The sequence below is a fragment of the Lissotriton vulgaris genome, chromosome 2_1, assembly GCF_964263255.1.
Source record: "Lissotriton vulgaris chromosome 2_1, aLisVul1.2, whole genome shotgun sequence".
In the NCBI taxonomy this organism is placed as follows: domain Eukaryota; kingdom Metazoa; phylum Chordata; class Amphibia; order Caudata; family Salamandridae; genus Lissotriton; species Lissotriton vulgaris.
The window spans coordinates 619421380-619445318 of record NC_141687.1 but is presented as its reverse complement, the minus strand read 5'-3'; the positions used below and the strand labels follow the sequence as shown (position 1 = coordinate 619445318).

Here is a 23939-nt window from a genome sequence, read left to right as displayed (position 1 = left end):
CCCAGTGATTTTTCTCATGCTGATGATGCAGTCGACACCGACATCGTTGGCATTGCAGTTGGAAACTTTCAAAGTTGACAGCATTGTTGTCGTCAATGAGTCAGAGACCAGCTTGACCGTCAACAGGATAGGCGCCGTAGACTGCATCGTCGACAATGTAGTCGTCGCCGACGGTGCACTGACCATGATCGCTGTTGTTATCATCCACATTGTCAACACCCTTGTAGTCTTTATCGATGGTGTAGTAACTGATTTGTCGATGGTGTGCTCATCGATGATATCTCCATCGCCTGTGCCAACAGCGGTTCCTTGAACTTGTGGAAAATCTGAGGTGGAGGTGTAGAGGGTACAGATTTAGATTTCCCTGTTTTTTTCTGAGGGAAAATAAGGTCCCTGTGTTTGTGAGAATGTCTCTCAGAGGGACTGTGGGTCTTCTTAGAGGATTTCTTGTGAAGCTCCTGAGGTGAGCCATCTTCCAAACTCTCCATCTCCTTTTTCTAAACTCTCATGGCAGGTGAGGCAGAATCCTCACTATTATCCCCAGAAATAGAGTCTTCCTTAGAATCAAGTTTTCGGAGCCACAGCGATAACCTCCCCTCTCTGTCTATTAGGGTTTTTGAGGAAAAGGTACGACATACCTTACAGTCCTTCATCTAGTAGAATGGGTAGAGGCAGTATATGCAGTCCATGTGATGATCTTCTGAATGCAGTCTCTTCTTCGCACAGGTTCCACATGGTCTAAAAATACCTTATTTAGCCTGTTCTGACATGGTAGAGTCAGATTTGACACAGATGGTAACTGGGAGCAGTATGGAAATAGTTATATGTCTCTCTGAAGATTGGAAGCAGAGCTCAGGGGAGACTCCCTCACATGATATGCGGTAGAAAATCTGAGAGACAGAAGCCTCTGAGGGGAGTTTTTTAGAGGGAGATACAACCCGATTGGTATCTTTTTCAAAATGACAGAGTTGTGTTACTAAAGTGAAGGCTTTATGGCCTTCCCTAACATTACACTGCTTTCTAATGATACCGTTGGACTCCTAATTCCAGGACGGGGAATGATTCAAGCATGTGAATCTATGAAAGATCCAATACTGGAGAAATGCAGCTTTCTTACTGTTTTTCCAAGCTGTCTGGGATTTGTTAAACTGGCAACCCTACAATTTAAATAATCGTTTGGGTTTTAAAATGAGAGCAGGGCTGGCTCCTGCACTAAGGCGCAGGAGTGTCACCCCACTGCTCTGCGAGCAGTTTAAAAATGAAAACTAAAATAATAATAACCAATGATATCATTTTAGTTTTCCATTCCTGCTTAGGTGCAATGTCCAGTGCGGGGGCCAGGGGGAGGAGTGAAGAGCACCCTCTAAAGTGCACATGACGGTTTTGCTGGTCTTCTTGGACCATCTAAACAGTCATGCCCACTTTGCATGTTCCCTACCAGCTGTATTGCACTGCCTGGGTGGAGAACATGCACAGGTTCCCAGTCCCTCTCTGTGGGGGCAGCATCGTGATTGGCTAGGGGAGCATGTGTGCTTCCTAGCTCCTCCTGTCGACGAAGGAGCCAAAGAGGACCAAGGGGCAGCGGACGGCCAATAGGTAAGTGTTTTTTTTATTTATGAATTAACCCTCCCTACCATCTCCCCCGCCCCCCCGGTTAAGTAAAAGCTGCCACTGAATTAGAGAGTGTACGTACCGTCTGAAAGTGGCCGCGCAGGTGCTCTAACCTGGTGAAGCCTTTGCCACAGGCTGGGCATGGAAAAGGTCTCTCTCCCGTGTGGCAGCGAAGGTGTCGCTTCATATCCGCTCTCCGTTTCACAGTGTGGGGGCAATGCGGACACTGGAATCTTATCCTAGGGAGACCATCTATTTAAAAAAATGAGAAGAGGCGCTTAGGAAATACCTGTTAACTTGCGAATGAGACGATAGGTAATACTCAGACATTGGCCAGCTCTTTGATATTTAAAGGAGTCTTCAAAGAACAGACGTCCCAGAAAGGCCACTGATTGCTTCAAGTCTCTCTTTCTAATGAGCCTCGCGTTGCAGTAGAGTCTCACTTAGGATCAGTTAAAACAGCCATATACTTTAGCATACAATCACTGTGCAACCACTCCTTGGCCCCAATTTTACTCTTGCACCGCGAGTTATTGAGTTTTCTGATCACAGTTTAATTGGATGCAGAAACTTCAAGAGGCGTATTTGTATTTCAACATGTGTTAAGTCAACTAGGATTTCACCTATAAAACATTCAAAAAAGTTGTGGCACGACAACGGTCCAGTCTATCCTGACTGAGGGAGAGTGATTTATGGAGATGTCCATGGAGAGGGTACATTTACACTCACTGCTTACAGAAACTAAAATTACTCGAGAACAAATAAGTTGAAGCAAAAGATAGGGTTCTCGTTTGTAGATCTGACTTCTGATTCCACACAGTATTATTGCAGTATTGAAATGCTGCAAATCGTAGCGTATATATAGAACTGCAGTTAAACGAATCCATATCCAATGAGGGGTGAACCGTAATGCCCATAAAGTCTTTCAACATTCGACTTTCCAGCAGCCTCAATGATGCTGGAACAGTTTTCAGGGTAGCAATGCTTCCATTAATATTATATGGTTGAAGTAATAAGGCTTGCGAAAAATCGCTGTGTCACACAAAAAAAGATGTTTAGCAAATGTGCAATGCTCATTTAGCAGGAGAGTGCTAAGTGTGTGTATGAAGCTGGCTTGGCACTTTTGAGCACTGTCCTGGTAGCACACTGCCACTTACAGGCAGCACATTTTCCTTTGAAATGACAGCTACATTTGCATGGATATGTATATACCACACAAACAATAATGTGTGGAAATCTGGTTCCCACACATAGTTATCAGGTGCTTCACCAAGTAAAGTGTATTGATTTGGTCTGATCCTATTAAAACCTTTCTTTCTATACTATTTCAGAAAACTTTGCTTCATTTGTGCTTTCCTTATTGCTGATAAATTCTCAAATATGTATATCACTCATTTACAGGTGCTTACATTGTGTTTTGTGTTCGAAAAAATGACATCCTACAGCCTTTCCTTTCACACTCCCTTTACCCCAGCACGCTTCTTACCTAGGTCGCTTTTACAAAATCCTCAATTTTTGCAGTCAGAGAAAAAAAAGTAAACACCAGTTTCGCTGTCAAAGGTAAAGCAGTAATTTGTCAAAAGATATAACCTGAAATTTGACTTCTGTCTTTGAATGCACAGCAAATGTGATAAGATAGGCACACAATTTAAAGGCATTTTTATTATTCATTCATCTTTCGATTTCAAGCATGGTTATTTTGGCGGTACTGTAGCACTCCCCACACACCTTTACTTCCAGCGCCTATGAGCAGCCTTCAATACTATTCACTTAGAGCTGCTACATCCAAGGCAGAGTTACCTGGCTGGAGTTGAAGGAACCATTTTGATATGGTCTCCTACTTTATCCAGGGCAGGTCTTAGCAGGCAGATAATGACGACTGTGTAGAGCTACTTGATGTGGCCACTCATGGCTCACTTGCAACCCTACAACTGTTCAATGTATAAGAAAGAATGCTAACCTATTTCACTGCAAGGAAGGAAGTGGTGAACCACATAAGTAAGGTGATGCATGGATCTAGGTCCCATTAAGGCAGGAAATGCAGTCTCTGCTCATGTTAGGACTTGTCTGAAGTTGTGATTTGGATGAATAAGAACTTGTAGCAATCAAATCCTAACAAGACTGCAGCTCTGAATTCAGCATCACAGCGCAGACGGAACATCTGGGAGGGTAGGGAAGAGAACAAAGGGATCAGTTCAGTCCTGCCCAATTCTAGTCTCTATGTTTGACCCCATTTGTGGGAAAGGGGGGGGGGAACACAAAGGAGGCACAGGTCACCTGGTCTCCACTGTGGTGGCGGTGATTGTTTGCCACTACAGTCTTAAGGCATGTCCCACTTTAGCTTGGCAAACTGGGCCAAATACAGCCCTTTGATCACTTTACTCTCAGGGTAGTAAGGGTGAGCAGTCACAGGCTTTTCAGGGAGGTAGAGTGGGGTGCCCAGGTACTGCACTCAACAATTAACCAACAGACACAATAACTTCAATGTCCAGCCCAGTGCTTGTCTTTTAAGAAAAGGAAATTACTTTTTAGTAGCAAATCGTTTTATTGGTATTTTTAATAAAATGTAACATACATAAACACACCATGTGAGGTAATAGCAAAAGTGCTAACAGGACCATATTATTTATTATTATTTGAGAAATTTATAGAGCGCACAGCGGCCCCAACGGGGCGTCCCGGCGCTGAAACAATGAAAAACAAAGGGAGGTCATAGGGGCAGATATCCAAATTTATGAGGAGAACAGATGTGTTTTCAGGGATTTACGGAAAACTAATTCAGTCTGACAGGTGCGTAAGGCTAATGGAAGTTTGTTCCAGCACTGAGAGGTACAGACCTCAAAGGTTTTGCCACCGGCCCGAGATCGTTTAAATCGGGGGGTTTCCAGGAAATGGAGGGTATTGGACCGTAGAGTCCTGGAGTTGGCATAAGGTCGAAGAATGTTTTTGAGGTGTGCCGATCCCTTGCCTTTTGAAGCTCGAAAGGCCAGAGTCATGGCCTTGAATACACATCTTTTTGCTATGGGCAGCCAATGTAACTTACGGAGATGAGGAGTAATATGGTGTCTGGCCGGGATTCTCTCAACCAGCCGTGCGGCGGCGTTTTGGACCGTCTGGAGCTTGTGGCAGAGGCCCGCTGTGATACCAAGGTAGAGAGCATTAGCATAATCAAGATGGGATATGATCAGGGCCTGGATCACAGTCTTACCGCAGTCTGCCGGCAGATAGTTGATGAGGCGTTTTATGATTCTAATCTTGGCGAAACAGGAGGTTGCTACTGTTTGCACCTGATTTTTGAAGCTAAGTTGAGTGTCCCAGCGGACTCCGAGATTTCTCACCGAGTCTTTCGGGATGGGAGCTAGGCTTACCATACAGAGACTATCGGTCCCTTCCACACAAGCCTATCTATTCAGAAGAAGTATAGAGAAAATTTAACCCTCACCCCTTCCCCTTAAAACCCCCCTAAAAAAGAAATTACTTTGTAATCACACAGCAGTACTAAATACTTATCAATGCTGTTCAGTACACACAGCAGTGACAAGTGGTATGATTCTACCATGTGGTGCTACACCTGCTGAGTTCTCCTGACCTAATCTCACCCAGGTGACCCCTTGATGACCAATCCCAAACACTAGTCAGGTAAAAACCTAAATCCGACGTGCAGTTGCAGGTTCCCCCATAAGTCAAATGTGCACTCAATTACACTGTTTCTTTCAGGTGATGTACTCCTGGTGATGTAGCAGAGATATGATAGTCCCTGCCTTGATCTTCCAGAGCAGATTTGACAATCCTGCTGGACTTTAGCAGGCAGCGGCCAAAGTGAATGAACAAGGTAGCGGGCCACTGGGTAGGCCGGATGAAAGCGAGTGACTAGTACAGTCTCTTTGATTTTTGGATACTGCGCTGTCGCATGCTCAGAGTTGTCTGAATTGCACACTGCCAGATGGGTCTAAGCAGTCTAAAGAAGTGAGTAATGCTGTGGAGAGCTTGGTTAGCTGTGTTGTATGCACTGTTTGTGTGATTTGCACATGTAGGTGTCTACTGTTTACCAGGAATCTTGCTGATCACATGCCCTTCTTGATATGCATGTTTAGCCCGTACCCCCAACGGACATATGCTATCATGTCACATTTATGGAGATAGTACTTGATTCAGGTTGCCAATGCAAGTTAATGGTTGCTTGCCAAGGCTGCTGCTAATATTACTAGTCAGGGCTCGCTTTAGGCCAGTGTGATCAATGCAGCCGCACCTGGCAATGAGCTCGAGGGGCACAGTGCTTAGAAATAACTTATGGGTTTAAAAGCACCCACTGCTGTTTACTGAGTGTCCAGGAGTTTTCAGGCAACAACAGAAATGTCAAGATACCTCTCAGAATTAATTTTCCTACTGGAGAGATATTGGAGGTTTGTCTACTCGCAGTTTTGAGTCATCATAAAGTAGCGCAGAGGGTTACTATGCCTGCTGCAAAGAACGTGTGTCACACAGATCACTGAACTGTATTTTACGTGGCTAGCTCAGTGGGTTACTGTCTTTGTCAAATACATCCTTTGCTACTTGTGGTTCATAAGTTACAGTCCTAATATAGGACAGTGACCTGTGAATTGTCATCAAAAAGCTGCATGAAAACTGCATGGTACAGGCTGCAACGTTATGTTTTTTTTCTCCAGCTTTTCATTATCCTAATGTTGCTGAAAAGGGATTGTTTGAGTAGAAATACATTCTTTTTACTAAAAGACAACCCTAACCACTGTGGTACTTTTTTAAATCCTGAGTTTATTCTTCTTCAGACCAAACTCTTAAAATATACTGCCTAGTAGTGTAGATATTACATCTTGTATTCCTTATTGTCATATGTAACATTTCCGAAAAAAGACTGGTTTACACAAATATGATTCATTGCCTCTGTATAATGTGTGTGTGTGTGATGTAAAGTGCTCCGACATTCTACACTGGAGTGAGCAGTGCTATAAAACAAATGAAATTCATGTGAGGGGGAGCAATGGAGAGGTGAGGGACATTGTTGGAATGTGGTAATGAGGAAATCCGTGGAGAAGGAGGTAATTGGAGGGCACCTAAAAAGATTTTCGCACCAGGCGCCACCAGCGCTAAAGCTGGCACTGCTACTACTAGTTCTACAAAAGGGTTAAGTGCTGTTGAGGATGGGTGGAGAGTGTCAAACAGGTTATGGTGCATGCAAAATGCAAGAGTTGTTTAGAGAACATAACTTTCTTTGCAATCAGTACATGTTATATCTAAAATTATTAACCCAATTTATGACAAGTCCAACGGCTTACAAAGCAGTGCATGGATAAGGCCCAGGTACTCGTGCCACAAAATCTTGCATTTGACTGCCGATCTTATTTGTGATGATACGAAGGGCAGGTCAGTTAATTGTTTCACTTACCTACAATTCATCCTCAGTTGGTCAAATATTTTCTTGGATGGCCTACACTAACAAATTAAATTTCGATGGTTCAGGTTCCCATATAGGACTTATGGTTTTGGTTCGCTGTTTACCCTCATCCTTCCCCCATATTTGTAACATTTTTAAGAAGGTTTGGGGTTTATTTGTGTACATTGTTTTAAAGGTGCTCTCTTTGGTTGGAGGGGGTCTGAGATTTGATTAAAATTTTTCTTTTAAGAGTCAAGTGATTCTGGACTTCAATATTCCTAACAAACTTTAAAAAAGACCTTCTTGAAGTTCCACTGAAGATGGTAGTGCTTTTTGTCTATCCCTTACTCTTTGGCTTGTGGGTGCCCCATTATCTGCATTATACTGGAATTGAGGGACCCCGTAGCCTTTTCGTAATGCTTGTGATTTTTTGCAGTTCATAGACAGCAAACAGCACTTGGCTTTTTGAAGAGAGCATTTATTAATAACTAGCTTACCCGTCGCGCGTTGCTGCGATATCAGAAGAAAGGAAATTCAAGGAAACTCGATATGATAACATTAAATTTACATTGTGTCCTTGTTATTGAAACGTATTCATTTTATTTTTGAAAACATTTATAAGTGTGGCTTGAGCAGTCCGTCCCCGATTGGCTTCCAATTTTGATTCTGGTTGCTTGTTCATTTGAGAAGAACGGGCTTGAGCAGTGCGTACTCGATTGGCTTCCAATCTTGATTCTCGTTGCTCATTTCTTTGAGAATTACGGGCTTGAGCAGTTTGTATTCGAACAGCTACTAATCTTGCGTCCTGTTGCTCGTCTGTTTCTGAAGCTCGTAATGCCTTTTTCTTTCGTGCTTCTGATGTAAATTGACCAATCGAACAGCTACTAATCTTGCTTCCTGTTGCTCGTCTGTTTCTGAAGCTCGTAATGCCTTTTTCTTTCGTGCTTCTGATGTAGATTGACCAATCGATATCCGTTTGGGGGTCATAACTGTCGACGATGCTCGCAAATCCGCTGTCTATTTCAGTATTCGAAAGATTATGAGGGCCCTGGGGTTCGATTTAAAAAAAAATGTTTTGACAGAAACCTTCGCAGGAGTGTACTCAAAAACTTCCCAAAGTTTCACGGCGATCGGATGAATGGGGTAGTAATGCATAAAGGACAGACAGACATTCTTTCGTTTTTATAAATATAGACTAGCTTACCCGTCGCGCGTTGCTGCGATTTCAGAAGAAAGGAAATTTAAGGAAACTTGTTATGATAACATTTAATTTACATTGTGTCATTTTTATTGAAACGTATTCATTTTAATATGGAAAACATTTTAAAGTGTTGTTTTAAATCTGTTTATTTATTCGAGAGCTTGTGGATACGCAGTATTTTTTGTTTTTCCGTCTGGTTCGTACACGAATAAAATCAGAAGGTTTTCCAACGCGTGAGCTGGCCACATACAGTTGTCCATGTGAGAAGCACGGATTCTCCAAATCTAGACCACACACTTGCAGCGATTGTCCTCGTGCTTTGTTGAGGGTCATTGCAAAAGCGAGTCGCACCGGAAACTGTAAACGTTCAGTATTGGAAAGATTATGAGGGTCCTGGGGGCCGATATTTAACAAATTTTTCTTTTTTTTGCCAGAAACCTTCGCGGGAGTGTACTCAACAACTTTTAACAGATTTTTAATTTTATTTTTTCTAGAAACCTTCGCGGGAGGGTACTCCACAACTTCCCAAAGTTTCATGCCGATCGGATGAATGGTGTAGTAATACAAAAAGGACAAACAGATATACTTTCGTTTTTATATATATATAGATAGATTATATTGAGGTGTATACTTTATGTGTGTGGAAAATCATTCATTGTCTCTGCATAATGTGTGTGTGGTTTACAATCAACTCTTGCATGTACTCGCAGCAAATCAAGATCATTTTGAGAGGCTAATTTATTAAAGCATTTAGCAACTTGGACTAACTAAGGGGTAATAGAGCGCTGTACATGGAAAATAAAAAATACATTAACAAGGGCCTGTTTTATTAAGGCAGCATAAGAGATACAGGAGTGCTGCACATGTAACAGAAAAAAATATGTTAATAATGTGGATAGAACAGAGAACAAGGCCAAAAAGAAATTTTTAAACACTGTTTTTATTTATTAGTTGTCAAAGTACTTTTAAGCATGGTTTAATAAGCCTTTCTCTCCCCTCTGCGTTCTACTATTTTTACTGGCACTTTAAAACTTTTGTAGTTTGTTAATTTCATGTTTGAGCTTAGTTGTAAAAGTTAAAATATTTTAGCAAACATTAACTTGAAGTTGGGAGTCACAATTCTAAGATCTGGTTTATATAAACATGGTGTGCTTACTTCTAATTGTAGATAATGTAGAGCCATTTGTACTTCCTGGCTTCCCTTTTGTTTAAGATCTTACTGCTGGAATATATTTTATTGATTTTACAAACAAAACACAAGGACATGTGCAACATGCTCAAACTGAGCAGCGATTCTCAACCTGTAAGTCCACTGACCCCTAGGAATCCACAACGCATACTACGGGGGTCCACAGCTGCTAGAAAGTTAATAATAATAGCGGAATAATAACGTGCATACACATGAAACTAAAAATGTAAACATTTGAAGGATTTAAAATTGGGGGCTAAAAGTCAATTTGGTATTCTTGGATTGATTTGTGGGAGCAGGGTAAGCACAGCAAACAGTAGTAGGCGCATCTGGTGGCATCAAGCAAAGTACTGGTATGTGTAAAAAAAAACAAGATACATTAGGAGCAATAACAGACACATTGATATACTACATTCTAGCCTCTTTGTCTTTTAGAAAAAAAAACTACATTTTGAAAAGCTCCAACATCCCTATAGCAAGGTTAGTAATTTCAAAATATTACATAAGTTGTGTTATTTTCTTTAGTGTATTCTTGTTTCTATAGTTTGTGAGGTTCAAAAGATAGAAATTAGCAGTCCACAGATGTCAAAAGTTTAAGAACCGCAGTTCTAAAATTTTAGTGCTATTTACTCATGGCTCTGTTTTCAAAGACTTTAGAAAAAAAGAAAAACATTTCCAAGTGAAAACAACAGGTTTAAGAAATATGGTGCTTCTCACCTTCTCCGTAGCCTTCCATGATGCCTACAACCCCGCTGTATGGGTCAGGTTCCATTGTGTGTTTGGGAGGGTTCTTCTCCTTGAGGGATACAGGCTCTTGTTTAACCTCCTGACCATGCAGGCCACCAGGTTGAGTGGGCTCCTCATCTTCCACAATCTCTATTATAACTCCTGCAGGAGAATTGGTGCCCACTGTTGCTGTATATCTGGAACTTCGTGGGTCATCACCAACTGCTAAGGATTTGCCTAGTACAGTATCAGGAATAAGGGAGCGTCCTATCTGCTGCCGGGGCTTTCCGAGAATGCCCCATTTTCTAACCTGTGGGCCTGGACGTGGCTTCTGCTCTTGGAAGTTCATCTGTGAGGGTGGCTGATTGCTGTGGTGTCCCCATGAACTGGAACTGACAAGGAAATCACCAGGATCGGAGGTTGGCTGATGGCGAGAGGGGCTGGTTCCTGTCCTCCATTCTGCATTGTATACGTTGGACTGTCTGTCCCCATTGCTACATTTGTCAAGTTTTGAGGGTGGCGAGAAGCCAGCTTGGTCTTTTTCATTGATGTCCAATGAGGAATTGATGAAGGTCTTGCAGGCACCAATGACGTCAGTCATTTGAAGGTAGCTAGCTGCCGACATGACTTCAATGACTGTCTGCCCATTAAGAGCGAGATTGCCTGTATACATGAAGTCCAGGATGACATGGAATGTTTCAGGTGAGAAGACTTCAAAAGTTGCTGCGGTTGGCTGACATACCTCTTTTGAACTCTGTGAAAGGAGCATTTTGAAATATCCACTACTGGCGAACAGCACATTTCGATGGGCTTTGAAAGTTCTCCCCTGAATGAGGATATGGCAGTCGCAAAATAAGTCCTGCTGGCGCTGCTCGTTCAGCTGGTTTAACAGGCGTGAGTGATGGGAGGAAATCTCCATTCCACAGGATGACAGCTAAGCTACGCCACTGAAAAAGAAAATACTAAATAAATCTCAAATTGAGGAGAAAGCATCAAATAAGACTAAAAACAGTGAATTCAACAGCAGAGAAGCATTATCAATTTAAATGAAAGTGGTTTCTTTTGAGAAACAGTCACTAAAGTGTGAATGGGTGAGTAAAATTAAAATATGGGGCGTAACATCAATTGAGGAAAGCCAGACGTACAATGATAGCCCAATGGCCCTGCATGATCTATATTTTCAACTCAACCAACATCAAAACAATATATGCCTCTGATGTTAATTAAAGCTGTTATGGCCCACCACTGGTAAAAAATAACAGCAGAATATATTTAACAGAGGTAAAGGAAAACATACAGTGTTGGAGTATGTCTTATGTTGATTGGGCACGATTCACAGGCATTTAATGTTAGACGGTTATTTCACGTAATGTAGCATATTACCAGAAACATTCAGGAATCATGGTTCACTGCTGTATGTTTCACATGATAGCAGTCATCAAGATCCAATCCAAACCTCTGTGGCAATTGTTTTTTCCTTCTATCCGAGGTAAAACAAAGCACACAATCAACGCACGTTTCCCTCTGACGGGTCAGCAAATTAGCTTTCTGAAGGCTGGGTCGAGGAATATGAAACACACCAATATACTCAATCATGAAAAATATTCAACTGCCTGTACGTGAGGTAAACCGAGCAGACAATACCGTCCTCAGTAGCGCCTTCGTTAATGGTGAAGGTATTGGAATAGGTGTGACAGGTTGACAGGATTTAAAGGCATTTTTATTGCTCATTCACTTTGTGAGCAATGGAGATGCCTTTGGATCTTGCAGTCTTGTCACATTTCCTCTGCTTTCAGAGACATAGGTCAAAAGTCACTTTGTCTTCCTACTCGCCAGAAAGGTCGAGTGACGCATAGGTCAAAAGTCACTTTGTCTTCCTACTTGTCAGAAAGGTCGAGTGGGACCTAAAATAGCTCGCCCTAATTGAATCTGGCTCGCAAATGGGAGCGGGCGAGTGGATTTTTCGAGCCCTGCTTCCATCTGTCTCTTTCCTCTCTCTCCCTTCCCTTTGCCTCCCTCTCTCCTCCCTCTCTCACCTCTCCCCTCTTGTCCCCCAGAGAAGCATGCTTGTATGCGCTGTGATTGCAGTATGTTACTACACATACCATTCAACTCATTCCCATAGATCAACATTATACCTAACATTACAATATAGAGGAGATGGGCTGTGGACTTCCTCCTCGGCCGTCACCTACCCAGCCGGACTTTGGGCAGACTTTCCTTTGTCTCTCCACCGTATCTCCTCCTACCCTTTTACCTTACTCTCCTACCCTTCATTTATCTTGTCTTCTGTGCTCTTTAAATGTTTTCTTGCAACAGATGTAACTTGTAACTGATGTAACTTTGTAACAATGTGGAACCTCATGTAAAGCGCTCCAATACCTCCGGGTCTAGCCAGCCCTATATAAAACTCATCAAATAAATACATTGGTTAATGTTGTCTTGAATAACGAAGGCGCAGGGTAGACTATATGAAGGGACGGGAGTTTTGGGTGATGGATGAAATGTGGCATTGGGTGGAATCTAGGCTAGGCAGCGGTGATGTTCGGCACCCGACATTCAATAGTGGCACCAGGAGCTTCTGAGCAAAACTGTGGGCCCTGGCACTGATTCTATTACCAAATTAAGCACTGGTTTAAAACAAATATGCTGTTGGTGAAGCAGCTGTGCAAGGACCTTCCGTCAGACCCCACTGAACGTCATAATCTGCCTAAAGGAAACAGAAGCAGAGCGAGACGGAGCCGTGCTGTTACACTGGGTCTTTCAAATGTTAGGTTATTCTAGCTGCACGGCTGGATCAAAGGCGAGATGGGAAGAGCCACTATAAGGTGTGTGAGATAACAAGACATATCAATAAGGTAGCGCAGCCTGTACGTGAACCTGCTGCAGAAATCGCAGGCTTTATAGCTCTCCTCCTGTCTATGCCGTGTAGAGACATCCCTCAAGTGCAGGTCAAAGCACCTGGCACACTCCCTTGTTTACCCTGGTGCACTTGTGCCCAAGGGAACTCCATGACAAAACAACAACATGCAGAGCATAACACCTGCAAGAATGGGAAAACTGAGCACGAGCTAGCAAAAGAGCTCAGTGAGTGAATGCACCCCTGGTGTGGCTGCACTCTAACATAGTGCTCAGACATTGTCTACGTCTATTCCACATATTATATGTGTTTGTTGATTAACATAAATGATTGTAAATTCATTACACAATTCAACGTTTTAAAATAGTATAAAAAGTTACTTCAACATTCACAGTTCCCGGTCTAATGTTAAGATTTGCTGTTTGTCCATGAGCGCTATGGGGTGGTAATACTAAGAGCAAATAGACAGATAATGTTCCCAGACTTCTATATTAATGCCTAACGGAAAAGTATTGAACGTGCAATGTGTTACTTAGTGGACTGCTGGACATTTCTACAATCTGCATTTACTCCATCCTCCTAAACGTTGTACTAAATTATTACCCAAAGCAATACTTTTTCTCCATCAAACGCTAGCGGGGGCAATACAAATACGCCTCTGACAAATCTAGTTTGGTTGAAATAGGTCCTGTCATTTCTACCAAACTGTTGCTCATGGCACATGGCTGGGCAGGCACAGGTAAGGCGTATACTGTAAGGTGTATAGAACCCTGGATACTTTACTCTGTGATAGACAAATACGCCCTCTGATTGCTAAGCCCCACAGAGGCAGCACTGGCATATTGCGAGTCAGAACCAGGTTCAAGGTCCAATCTTTTCTGGTTACTTTATAGTGACCCTGGGGCACCCTGTTTAAAAAAAACTTTATTATTATCTTGTAATTATGCATGTTAATTGTGACAGCACATCTCTATTGTAACACTATGTATCTTAGGTTATATGGGTTGGGGTATTTTGTAGAAGGCTGTTACACGTTATAGAACATGGTGAATCCTTCTGACTGGGAGAGTTTAATCTTTCCTGGTTGAAAAGCAAAGAGGGTGGTGTTGGACCTGGGGTTACCAGTCCACATAGGGTAGCCTGACACAGAGTGGGTAAGTCTAGACTCCGAGGCAATTGTGCTGTGCTTACATCACTCCCTCACAGTAATTCAGCACCCACTCACTAAAAATAATTGACACAATACCAGTTTAGAAAAATACGAGCTGTTTTATAAAACTCTCTGGTTTCTCTTTAGCAGTAATCAATTCCAGCACATACAATAGTTTTGCATTCAGTTATTAGCATTTGCAAGTTCCGCATAACAGTATTCGCACTTTTCCTTTCAGCAGTAGTTTCATAGTTTAGCAGAGAAAAATTACCACAATAACGTTTTTTATGAGGAAGCTAACATGTACTTTACCCATTGGAAACTCAGGGTCAACCAAAGTTAGAAGTTTCAGTTGGTCAGCAAACTTTTCCCTACCGGCACACTTGTGAAATGACTCAAGCAACTGTATATTTAAAAGAAAACAGGCAGGTTACTTTTGCATTTTCTATATCCATGTGATTTGCTTCACTCCTGTAGATGGCTGGTACAGATAATAACAGTATATTCTTATACCTTCAGTAATCTACACAACTGATGACTGAACAGTTATCCGGTACTGTCTCTCCCACCCAGTCACTGGAATGTACAGTCCAGTTCTTAGGGATTACCGCTCATGATGCAGTTTGACTATGTTCCACCACCTCAGGTCTGTGTCTTTGCCAAGGCCCTCCCAGCTCTCCCTCAACTCAGGCCATGTCACGATTGTCTCCTCGGCCACCCCCTCCAAGAGTAGGACCCCAGCTTACTTTGTTAGGTCTCGTAGAGAGACCTATTACTGTGAAACCAAAAAGTTTAACTAAAGCGGATTTCGACGAGTGCATGAGTTCTCGTGACGGCGCTTTTATCCGAGCCGCCTGCCTCCGAGAGCTTTAAATTAAAGCCATCTGTTGCTTCCCCAGCGCACCCGGCCTCACTTCTCCCCCCCCAATTAACACACACTTCTAGCACGGCCGCGAGGTCGTGCTTCAAAGGGATCCGCTCCCCCGCCCCTAAAAGCTTCTGTCCGCAATGTTCTTTCAATCACAACTTGTTGGGTCTGTGCCTTAAACCGGACTGCGTGCTGTATTTTCTTTAATCAACATGACACACATCTGCTTGGTGCTACCATGGAGCCAGCGTGCCCATCACTAACCTCCAACTAACATCTGGTGAAGCTTGCCTCCCCGCTGCCTGTATTTCACAGCACCTCCTAAGAGGTTGCGGGAAAGAAATGCCGTGTAACATGCTGGCCGCTTCAGCAGGCTTGTGCCGTATGTTTTTTAATCAACACAGCGCCCACTTATCTGCTGGGTGCTACCATCGAGCCTGCCGTGCCCATCACTAACCTCTAACAATTCAGTGGCATGCTTTATGCTCTGTTCGTGTTTTTTAGCTTGGCCCCCCTTCTCTGTCATGACTCCACCCTCCCCCACACCACCACCACCAATCCGCGGTTGCTGCGCTTCCTCTACTTTTCTCCCCTTCCTCATCAGAGCGTGTGCGAGCCTTCTTTTTAAAAGGAATTTTTATGTTTTTTTTTACAGTTACGGAGTGTGTGTGTGTTTACAGGGCAGTGGGTAGCCCCTGACAGAGTCTATGCTGAGGGTCCCACTTCTCTGGTGGTAGGACAGCATTGGTAGCGCAGGAGACTCACCCTGGCAGGCTCCATAAGTGCTGCAGCGGCTGCGCTGACACGGCCTCCTTCCTGGCTACCTGCTGGGTTGGGGCTTTGCTCTCTCTGGCTGTAGCTACCATGAAGCCTGCTGCGCCCATTACTCAGCTCTAAGTAACACTTCAGTAACTAATTGGTGCCAATCATTTGTCGCTATTGCCTCCCCTCGCTTTCTCCATGTTCCTTTTACTTTCTACTGGCCCTCCCCATTTTGCTTTAATATTAATCCCCACCCAATCCCATATTGCTATGAAGCAGCTCATGTGGCACTGGTTTCAGGAAAGTGCAAATCAATTCTATTAAACAATATTCAGCTATAGTTGTTCCCTTACAGAAGGACACATTCATTTTTGTAGCCTCATGAGATAACGTGATTTGCACAGAATCTCAGGGCGTTGAGCCAACGCCAAGACCTGAACGTGGTTCCCCAATTACAATTTCGGCAGAGTGGGCAGCTCTGGGGTTGCCACACTCTGTCCCCCAATGGAATGTGCCTTCCTCGGCTGCCACATGTGAAGTATTTCAAGTGCGGAATGGAGGGTTTGGTAGCGAGGTGCTGAATTTGCCCTTCTCCCTCAGCCTAATCCTGTCCAGCCTCCCCCCTTTGTGTCCAGCAGCTGCTTGGTTATTCACTTCACACATCTATTGTCCCCTCCAGCTCCTCCAGGCAGCGAAGGCCTCTTCCTTACCATTTGCTCCTGCCTCCCCGCCCACTGCTTCACACTTCATGGCCGCCAGGCCGTGACTTGCATTTCTGCCCAGCCATCTGTTCCCCAGCTCCAGCACCTCCCCTGCATTGTAAATGCTTGTTCACACCTGCGAGCTGTCTGTTTAGATACATGTTGGCCAGCGAATCCTGCTCAGAGAGCTGTAAAGCCAGCAGGTTTAGTTTGGCATAGTGGAATTGTATCTGAATTCATAAATGGTAGTGTTTCCTGCCATGCGTGTTCTCACGGAATACATTTTTAAATATGCATGGTTTAATTTCATCCTTTATTATGCAGAATCCAGTCTACCAGATGAGTCGTTCTGGGATACATGTTACTGAAAACGCCACTTTGACAACAGGATTGTAAAAGAAAGAAGGAAACGTGGTGTGGTGTTTCAGTACTTTTTGCTAAAACAATGAACTTCGACCCTGCCACTTAAGAACTCCGCACGTTGCTCACTCCCATCGTGCAGTTTAGCAGCTTGTGTTGCCCCCCCCCCACCCCCCCCCACTCACTTAGGAAGAACACTTGACACTTCTGCCCTTGCTTAGTGATGTAGGTTTTACTAGAAATACATTTCCCATGTGATTTTTACCAGCACATCTGTTAGAAGAGCTGCTTTGATGGTTTTTCTAATTATGTTCTTTGATTCAGTGGCTTGCCTTCAGGACTATTAAACTGTTAAGGAATGTGGCCATTGACAGAAGATGCCATACAGATTCATCTCAGTCATAATAGCAGTAGTCACGTGTTCCTGTATAGTCCATTTCATATGAAGCAGCCATACTGCTCATGCTCCCTCCCAGAAAAAAAACGAGATCGAGGCTTGCTTTGATCTCTCTCCCCCACATCAATCGCTAGTGAAAGTCAGTGTTTTTGTAATTAATCATGGCATCATAACTACATGAGCCCAATGTCTTCTTGCCACAACTATATAATAAGACTGATAAGACTGGTAATGATTCTTGCTGCCTTTATTTGGGAAAAAAATGTTATCATCCTCAGCCTTTCTTTGTAATACTTTGGATTTAATGTTACAGTTTAAATTGCTTTATTGGCATTTTCATATGAAGATGGCAACAGGTAGAGCGCAGAACTGCTGAGTCCCGGCCTCTGTCTCATCTCGGACCCCGACCATCGCCGGAGACTCACCCGCCTGTCACCTCTGTGTCAGAGCGCACTCTGCTGTCACCGTCCCTGCACTCTCGTCTCAGTGTCAGACCTCTCTTACTCTCGTCTCAGTGTCAGACCTCTTTCACTCTTGTCTCAGTGTGTGTCAGACCTCCCCCCTTACTCTCCGCTCTCATCTCAGTGTCAGACCTCTCTCCCCTCTCACTCTCTGCTCTCTCTTCCCTCTCACTCTCCGCTCTGTCTCCCCTCTCACTCTCCACTCTCTCTTCCCTTTCACTCTCCGCTCTCTTCCCTCTCACTCTCTGCTCTCTCTCCCCTCTCACTCTCCACTCTCTCTCCACTCTCTCTCCCCTCTCACTCTCCACTCTCTCTCCCCTCTCACTCTCCACTCTCTCCTCCCCTCTCACTCTCCACTCTCTCCTCCCCTCTCTCTCCCCTCTCACTCTCCGCTCTCTCTCTCCCCTCTCACTCTCCACTCTCTCTCCCCTCGCACTCTCCACTCTCTCTCCCCTCTCACTCTCCACTCTCTCTTCCATCTCACTCTCCACTCTCTCTTTCCTCTCACTCTCAGCTCTCTCTTCCCTCTCTCTCCCCTGTCTAGGCTGCTCTCTGACTGTCTCCAGTGGCGTCTGTCTGTCTCTGGTCACCCCTCCTCACCATCACACACCCTCACATCCACTCACCCTCACACCCTCACCCTCACCCACCCTCACACCCTCACACCCTCACACCCCCTCACTCACCCTCACCCACCTTCACCCACCCCCTCACACCCCCTCACCCTCACACCCCTCACCCTCACACCCCTCACCCTCACACCCCCTCACTCACCCTCACGACCCTCTCACCCTCTCACACCCTCACACCCTCACACCCCCTCACCCACCCTCACACACCCACTCAAAACAGCAAAACAAAGCATAGCATAATAAAACATAGAAAAGCATAACAAAGCATGGCATAGCAAAACACAACAAAACATAGCATAACAAAACATAGCATAGCATAACAAAACAAAGCATAGGATAGCAAAACTAAACATAGCATAGCATTACAAAAATAAGCACAGGCTAGCAAAACCATAGCATAACATAACATAACAAAACATAGCATAACAAAACACAACACCACATATCATAACAAAGCATAGCAAAACACAACAAAACATAGCGTAGCTTAACAAAACACATAGCATAACAAAACACAGCATAGCATAACAAAACAAAGCTTAGCATAGCATAACAAAACATAGCATAACATAGCATAACATAGCATAGCATAACAAAACATAGCATAACAAAACATAGCATAACAAAACATAGCATAGCAAAACAAAGCATAGCATAATAAAACACAACAAAACGTTGCATAGCATAACAAAGCATAGCAAAACACAATACCACTCAGTGCCACATAATTATATGCTACATAATTACACTGCACTCAATGCAACATACTCTCCAAATACCACGCAGTGCCACATAGTTACACACCACATAATTACACTCTACTGAATGCAACACACTCCACACAATACCACTCAGTGCCACATAATTACATGCCACATAATTACAATGTACTGAATGCAACATACACTCCTAATACCACTCAGTGCCACATAATTACACTCTACTGAATGCAAGACACACTCCACACAATACCACTCAGTGCCACATAATTATGTTACATAATTACACTACACACAATGCAATATACACTCCAAACAATACCACTCAGTGCCACATAATTACACGCCACATAATTACAGTGCACTCAATGCAACATGCACTCCAAATACCACTCTGTGCTACATAATTACACGCCACATAATTACATGCCACATAATTACACTGCACTCAATATAACATACAATCCAAATACCACTCAGTGCCACATAGTTATATGCCACATAATTACACTGATAGATGCTAGCCTAGCTCGACTGAAAAGTTTCCCGCTTCCGTCTTTTGAGGATTTTTGTACACTAGCCAATGGTGTCTCATCGGGTTCGCCCCTTGACCCACTTCCTCATAAATATTGGAAACTGTTTCACAAAGAGCTTTTTCCTCCACTTTTTGCCATCTGTGGTCAGTCCCTTAGGTCTGCACGGGTCCCGGATTACTGGAAGTTAGCAGTGGTATCTCCACTCCTCAAGAAGGAAACTTTGGATCCTTCTTGCCCAGCGAATTACAGACCAATCTCCCTGCTTCCTTTTCCAATTAAAATCTTGGAGAAATGGACTACAAAACATCTGTCGCGTTTCTTGGAGTCTAAGGCCTGTTTGGACGAAGCTCAATTTGGTTTTAGGCCAGCTCATGGGACGGAGTCAGCATTGGTGACTGTCCTGGATGATCTCAGGACTCGTGCCGATCAAGGTCGAGCAGCCTTTTTAGTGCTGCTCGACATGTCGGCCGAATTCGACGCGGTCAGCCATGCGATCTTGATCAGGAGGCTGGAGGAAGCAGGGGTGTCTGGCCTAGCCCTCGAGTGGCTGGTGTCGTACCTTAGTTACGATTCAGAAAAGGGGGGTGGTTCAGAAAAGGGGGTGGTGATGAACAGAGTGTCTGAATTAAGCAGACCACTCTTACCCAGTCCAAAGATCAGGGCTTGATCCATCACCGTTATTTATCTCACTGCACCATCCCAGTTCAGAACCTGGCTATATGCAAATCAGTCTGTCCCTGGCCCAGTGCATCATGGGAACAGGGCAGACTAAACTACCGAGCCAATTCTTCACCAGAAAGGAGACAAGCTACCGGGGACCGGTTTCTGGCATTTCAGCCGTCTTTGGCCCGGCTTGCTGGAATCCTTACAGTTACAGACACCAGGTGGTGGCCCTGCCACCCTTCAAATCCAACATCAGAGGGGTTGGTCAGGGTGTACCCCAGGGGTCGGCCATCAGCCCAATTCTTTTAAATCTCTACCTCCGCCCCTGGTCAAGTTAATAAAATCTTTTGGCATAGCAGTCACCAATTACGCTGACGATACCCAGCTTGTCTTTTCGTTTGAGGGCAAGGAGGCCGTGTCACAAGAAAGCTTTCACCGCTGCATGATATCTACGGCGGAATGGCTGAGTCACAATTCGTTGCAATTCAACCGCTCCAAAACCGAGGTGTTGCATTGTTCAACGGATCGTATTCCAAGGCCTCTTCCACAGGACTTTTGGCCCCCTTCCTTTCAGGGCACTAGTGCGCCGGTTGATTCTGTTCGGAACCTGGGGGTGATGTTTGGTTCCAACCTTCAGCTGGACCTGGCCGTGAACAAAATGGTGGGCACCTGTATGGCCCTGCTTCGCACGCTGCGGACAATCTTACCTTTGCTACCCGCGCAGGCTAGGCCAGAGGTAGTGCGGAGCATTGTCTTGAGTAGACTCGATTACTGCAACGCACTACTTCTGGGGGCACCAACGACTCTGGTGGGGAAATTACAACGCGTGCAGAACCTTGCTGCTAAATTGGCTCTTTCGCGTCGTCGCTCTGATTCATTTGTAAAGGCACTAAAGGATCTCCATTGGTTGCCAGTCTCTCAGCGGATTGATTTTAAAGCCCTCTGCTTGGTGTTTAGGGCCCTTCATGGCCAGGGACCGGCACCATTGCAAGACTTGTTCTCCTGGTATACTCCTTCTAGATCTCTCCGTTTGGCCTCAGCTTGCTTGGTATCAGTTCCCAAGATTCTGAGATCCCGGATGGGAGGCCGATCCTTTAGGTTTACTGCAGCAAGACTGTGGAACTCCTTGCCGCTGGGGTTGAGAACTACGGGAGATATTACTTCCTTCAAGAAAGCATTAAAAACTCACCTCTTTCCCAGAGCAGAGTAAGTGGGACAGTAGCTGATAACATCTTGTATGGATGATCAAAGTCTAAGCGCCAGGATGCCCTTGGGTGACAGACATAGCGCTATATAAGTATGCCAATACATACATACATACATACACTGCACTCAATGCAACATACACATTCAAAATACCACTCGGTGCCACATAGTTATATGCCACATAATTACACTGCACTCAATGCAACATACACTCCAAATACCACTCAGTGCCACATAATTACACGCAACATAATTACACTCTACTCAATGCAACATACACTCCAAATACCACTCAGTTCCACATAGTTACACGCCACATTATTACACTGCACTCAGTGCAACATACGCTCCAAATACCACTCAGTGCCACATAATTACACGCCACATAATTACACTGCACTCAATGCAACATACACTCCAAATACCACTCAGTGCCACATAATTACACACCACATAATTACACTTGACTGAATGCAACACACTCCACAAAATACCACTCAGTGCCACATAATTACAAGCCACACAATTAAACTCTACTGAATACAACATACACTCCTCATAATACCACTCAGTGCCACATAATTACACGCAACATAATTACACTCTACTCAATGCAACATACACTCCAAATACCACTCAGTTCCACATAGTTACCCGCAAACATTATTAAACTGCACTCAATGCGACATACGCTCCGAATACCACTCAGTGCAACATACTTACACGCCACATAATTACACTGCACTCAATGCACCATACACTCCAAATACCACTCAGTGCCACATAATTACACTGCACTCATTGTAACATACACTCCAAATACCACTCAGTGCCACATAATTACATGCCACATAATTACACTCTACTGAATGCAACACACACTCCACACAATACCACTCAGTCCCACATAATTATATGCTACATAGTTACACTGCGCTCAACGCAACTTACACTCCAAATACCACTCAGTGCCACCTATTACACACCACATAACCACACCACATAATTACACTGCGCTCAATGCAACATACACTCCAAATACCACTTTGTGCCACATAATTACACGCTACATAGTTACACTGCACTGAATGCTACATACACTCAATGCAACATACACTCCAAATACCACTCAGTGCCACATAATTATATGCTACATAATTACACTACACTCAATGCAACATACACTCCAAAGACCACTCAGTGCCACATAAGTATATGCTACATAATTACACTGCACTCAATGCAACATACACTCCAAACAATACCACACAGTGCCACATAAGTACACGCCACACAATTACATTCTACTGAATACAACATACACTCCACACAATACCACTCAGTGCCACATAATTATATGCTACATAATTACACTCCACTCAACGCAACATACACTCCAAATACCACTCACTGCCACATAATTACACGTCACATGATTACACAGCTCTCAATGCAACATACACTCCAAATACCACTCAGTGTCACATAGTTATATGCGACATAATTACACTGCACTCAATGCAACATACACTCCAAACAATACCAATCAGTGCCACATAATTACACGCCACACAATTACACTCTACTGAATACAACATACACTCCACACAATACCACTCAGTGCCACATAATTACACGCCATATAATTCCATGCTTCTCAATGCAACGTAAATACACTCCACATAATACCACTCAGTGCCATATAATTACACACCTCATACTTACACTGCTCAATGCAACATAAATACACTTGATCTGTCTATCTATCTATCGCCCTTACTCTCTATCTATCGCCATCACTCATCTATCTATCTATCGCTCTCACTCTATCTTTTGCCCTCACGCACTCTATCTATCGATCTATAGGCCCTCACTCTACCTATCGCCCTCCCTCTATCTATCGCCCTCCCTCGATCTATCTATCTATCGCCCTCCCTCACTCTTTCTATCTATCGCCCTCCCTCACTCTTTCCATCTATCGCCCTCACTCACTCTTTCTATCTATCGCCCTCACTCACTCTTTCTATGCATCGCCCTCACTCCATCGCCCTCACTCCATTGCCCTCACTCCATCGCCCTCACTCCATCGCCCTCACTCCATCGCCCTCACTCAATCGCCCTCACTCCATCTATCTATCGCCCTCCCTCTCTCTTTCTATCTATCGCCCTCCCTCACTCTTTCTATCTATAGCCCTCCCTCACTCTTTCTATCTATCGCCCTCCCTCACTCTTTCTATCTATAGCCCTCCCTCACTCTTTCTATCTATCGCCCTCCCTCACTCTATCTATCGCCCTCACTCACTCATTCTATCTATCGCCCTCACTCACTCTTTCTATCTATCGCCCTCACTCACTCTTTCTATCGCCCTCCCTCTATCTATCGCCCTCCCTCTATCTATCGCCCTCCCTCTATCTATCGCCCTCCCTCTATCTATCGCCCTCCCTCTATCTATCGCCCTCCCTCTATCTATCGCCCTCCCTCACTCTTTCTATCTATCGCCCTCC

At 44.1% G+C, this 23939-nt stretch overlaps 1 protein-coding gene across 2 annotated transcripts in view; it reads right to left on the bottom strand.

Annotated features, from left to right (window-relative positions):
• Positions 1-23939, bottom strand: part of LOC147730859 (zinc finger and BTB domain-containing protein 8A-like) — a 54751-nt gene that overhangs the window by 12524 nt on the left and 18288 nt on the right. For both annotated transcript variants that reach the window (XM_086955703.1, XM_086955705.1), the window contains exons 2-3: positions 10111-11066; positions 1694-1863 (exon numbers count right to left, since the gene is read on the bottom strand). In XM_086955703.1, coding sequence (XP_086811829.1) covers positions 1694-1863; positions 10111-11038 — 1098 coding nt within the window. In that variant the 5' untranslated portion in view covers positions 11039-11066. The remainder of the gene's footprint in view (positions 1-1693; positions 1864-10110; positions 11067-23939) is intronic.